This window comes from Gymnogyps californianus, chromosome 3, assembly GCF_018139145.2.
Source record: "Gymnogyps californianus isolate 813 chromosome 3, ASM1813914v2, whole genome shotgun sequence".
Taxonomy (NCBI): Eukaryota; Metazoa; Chordata; class Aves; order Accipitriformes; family Cathartidae; genus Gymnogyps; species Gymnogyps californianus.
In genome coordinates, this window is record NC_059473.1 from 89,853,236 (window position 1) to 89,856,558 (window position 3,323).

The following is a 3,323-nucleotide window of genomic DNA, read 5'->3' on the forward strand; positions in this document are numbered from 1 at the left end:
CTAGCATATTTCACAAAATTGTCAAACATTTATATCTAAGCTATACATTTGTATAAAATTTTATTCAGATTACTACTGCAGGGCTATTACTTCAGAGACTATAAAGCTATCCACATTCTTAGATGTCCGTACATTTCTCATCGAGCAGCAAACTTCAACAAAACAGTTCTTGTAAGACTGTTTATTGCATTTAACAGTTCAGATGGAGTTTAGATGCAGTTTGTATAAAAAAAACTCTTTTCACGTAAATTGCAATGAAAAATAACTTTACAAAATAGTAAGAGACTTACTGAGATCGTAAGTTTCCTAACATGTAAAACCATAAAGTATTTGTGCATGCTCACTATTCAATTTCCTTCTTTGTAACAGAGGAGTTGTTAAAAGGAGTTTCTTTCTTTTTTTAAATCTCAAGGCAGTCTATGAAATGGAATTGTTGTCATCACAATTCGGATATACAAGATCAAAACTGGCGCAGAGCAACATAGTATTTTTTCCCAAAAAGTTGAGGCAGCTTTTGTTGAATGGTGTCTGCGTCGGTAAATTTTTTATAAACTCTGGTGGCTTCAGAGCATCAGAGAGAATCCTTTTTTTCCTTTTGAGATCTTGAAAAAAATTTCCCACAAGTACAGACAAGTAAGGAGGAAAAGAAGTAGCAGCTTGTTTCCTACATACAGCCCAACGCCATGCGCAGCTGCCCAGCATCTCAAAACAAAAATGAACTTGACATCACAGGGAGGCATATCCCCCTCAAGTTACGAGCACGTCTGAGACTTCTCTGGGGAGAGGGAAGCAAGCACAAGGGTGAAGCGTAAGTCTACTTTTCATGCATAGCTACTGCGTGCTGCCCCATGTCCGTGGCGCTTCGTCAGACATCCGAATTGGAGCTGAGGTTTGTTAACCTGGGGTCTGCATTGATCTCGTATCTGTAGTGGTAACCCTCCATGTGATCCCTACAGGCATCTCTGATGTTGTGCATCCACTTTTTGATTCCTTTTCGGTTCAAGTACAAAACCAGGAGGAAAATGGCCCCGATGAGAGCCAAGACTATCCCCAGGAAGACGTACGAAGTCTGTAACTGGGAAGGCAGGTCTACGGGCACGGAGCAGTTCAGGTCCGAGCCGTTGATCTTCAGCAGGGCTTTGCCCAGCATCTTGTCAGGGTAGGCGCAGGTCAGGGCTTCTTTGCCCTCCACCTGGTCGCTCTCCTTGAGCCAGGCCACCAGGTCCTCGACAGCACAGTCGCAGACCCAGGCGTTGCGGCCCAGGCCGACGCGCCGGAGGGCAGGCAGGCTGCGGAACTGGGCCAGGGTGCCGTTCCTCAGGACGCCCAGGGAGTTGTCGCTGAGGTTGAGACTCTGCAGCCCGCCCAGCCCCTGGAAGGAGACGTTTCGCAGGCCCACCAGGGAGCTGTTGCTGAGGTCCAGTTGCCGCAGGGCAAGCAGGGCCGTGAACATGCTGGCGGGCACCAGCAGCAGCCCGTTGTCAGCCAGCTCCAGGCGGCTGAGGTTGCGCAGGGCCCCGGACTGCAGCATGGTGGCCAGGCTGAGGAGGACGCTGTGGTCACGCAGGGCCCCGCGGAGGGCCAGCTCCTCCAGCGGGCTGCCGCCCTCCCCGAACGCCTGAGGGCTGAGGGAGACCAGAGGGTTGCCGCTGAGGTCCAGCTGCCGCAGGGCGGGCAGGGCGGCGAGGGCACCGGCCTCCACGGCCCGCAGGTGGTTGCCGCTGAGGTTGAGGGCGCTGAGGTCGGGCAGGCGCTGGGCGGGGAAGGCGCCGGCCGGCAGGCGGGCCAGGCGGTTGCCGGTGATGAAGAGGTTGCGCACGTAGGAGGGCAGGTCGGGCGGCACCGCCGTCAGGTTCCTGTTCACGCACTTCACCGTCTTGGCCGGCTCCGAGCACTCGCAGAGGGACAGGCAGCTGTCGGGCTGCTGCGCCGAGCGGCAGCCCAGCAGGACGTGCAGCAGCAGCCCCAGGCAGAGCGCGCCGCGCCCCGGCATCGCGCCCGGCCCGGCCCCGCACACAACTTTCCCCTCCGGGCGCCTTCGGCTCTGGGCGGCGAGGCGCGGGGCGGCTCCCGCCGGGGCGCTTGCCCGCTCCGGGCAGCCCCTTCTCCCGGGGCTGGCGCTTCCCCTCCGGGGCTGGCTCCTTTCCGCTTTCCCGCAGCGAGACCTGCGGCAGGGGAGGAAAGGGAGAGGGCAGCGGCGGGGCGGCGCGGCTCCGCTCGCCCGCGTCCCCCGCCGCCGACACGTGGCTCGCCCCGGCGGCCCCGGCCCCGAGGCAGCGCGGGGGAAGCCGCCGAGGAACAAGTTTTCCCCGGCTTCCAGCTCACGCCGCCGCCTTCCCACCCGGCCGGCGGCTCCGCTGGCGGAGCACGGAGGGGAGGGAAGGGTCTAACCGCCACCGCGCCCCGCAGCTCCCCGCCTGCCGGCCCCGCTCTCCCCTCCGCTCCGCGCCACGACCGGTGCAAACTCCCGCCCGCAAAACCCACCGCGGAGCGGAGCCGAGCCCCGTCGCGGTCCCGGTCCCGTCCCCGTCCCCATCCCTCACCTCCCGCCGCCGCTCCCGCCCTGCGTCCGGAGCAAACTCCGCCGGAGCGAACCGCCGCCGCTCCCGCCCCGCGTCCACAGCAAACTCTGCCGCAGCGAACCGCCGCCGAATGCCCCCGGCCCCGCCGCTAACTCCGCGCCCACCCTCGCCGCGCCTGGCCCTGCCTCCGCTGACAGGAGAAACCAACCGCCGCCCCGGCCGGGGGGAGCCGCCGGCCGCGCCTGCCCCGAGGGGCGGCCCCGCCGCCGCCCGCGCCCCGCCCGGCTCCCGCCCGCCGCCGCCGCCGCACCCCTGCTCCGCCGCCGCCGCCGGGCAACCGCGCCCGGGAGCCCGCCGGGAGGGTCCGCTCGGCCCCCCCCACTCCCCTCGCCCCCCGGCCCAGGTGGTGCTGCCGCAGGCTCACCTTGCCGCCGAGCGGAGTCGCTCCATGTGGAGCTCTCCTCAGCGCGGCGGAAGGCTCGGGTGGCACGGCGCGACACGCTTCCTCAGCACGGAGCCACTCCCGGCCGACCCGCGAAGGGAGAGCCGGCGGCGGCGAGCGCTGCCAGAGCCCCGTGCCCCCCCTCCCCGCCTTGGCAGCGCCGTACCTGTGCTCGCCCCGACGCCGGGGCCGGGGGCGTCGTGGCGGAGCCTGGCTGCTGGGTGCCGTTTTCCGCAGTTTTCCCCGATCGGCGCGCTCAGGCCGGCAGGATTGGGAAATCCCGAGGGATTTCCAAGGCGGGGGGCGCCCGGCGCGGCCCCCACCCGAAGCCCACTCCGAGCCCGGGTGCGGGGAGGAGG

The 3,323-nt window shown here is 64.0% G+C and overlaps 1 protein-coding gene across 1 annotated transcript; it reads right to left on the reverse strand.

Annotated features, from left to right (window-relative positions):
• Positions 1 to 475: 475 nt before the first annotated feature.
• TPBG (trophoblast glycoprotein) lies at positions 476 to 2,972 on the reverse strand. Its single transcript, XM_050893970.1, has 2 exons — positions 2,947 to 2,972; positions 476 to 2,357 (listed from the first exon to the last, which is right to left on the reverse strand). Exons 1-2 carry the CDS (start codon positions 2,970 to 2,972, stop codon positions 866 to 868), a joined length of 1,518 nt encoding a protein of 505 aa, XP_050749927.1. The 3' UTR covers positions 476 to 865.
• Positions 2,973 to 3,323: the final 351 nt, after the last annotated feature.

Bases quoted from the DNA above. Each gene is read 5' to 3' on its own strand.
- TPBG (XM_050893970.1), bottom strand. From the start codon at position 2,972: ATGGAGCGACTCCGCTCGGCGGCAAG. The intron at 2,358-2,946 runs GTGAGCCTGCGG...GTGCTCCGCCAG, and splicing joins CGACTCCGCTCGGCGGCAAG to CGGAGCCGCCGGCCGGGTGG.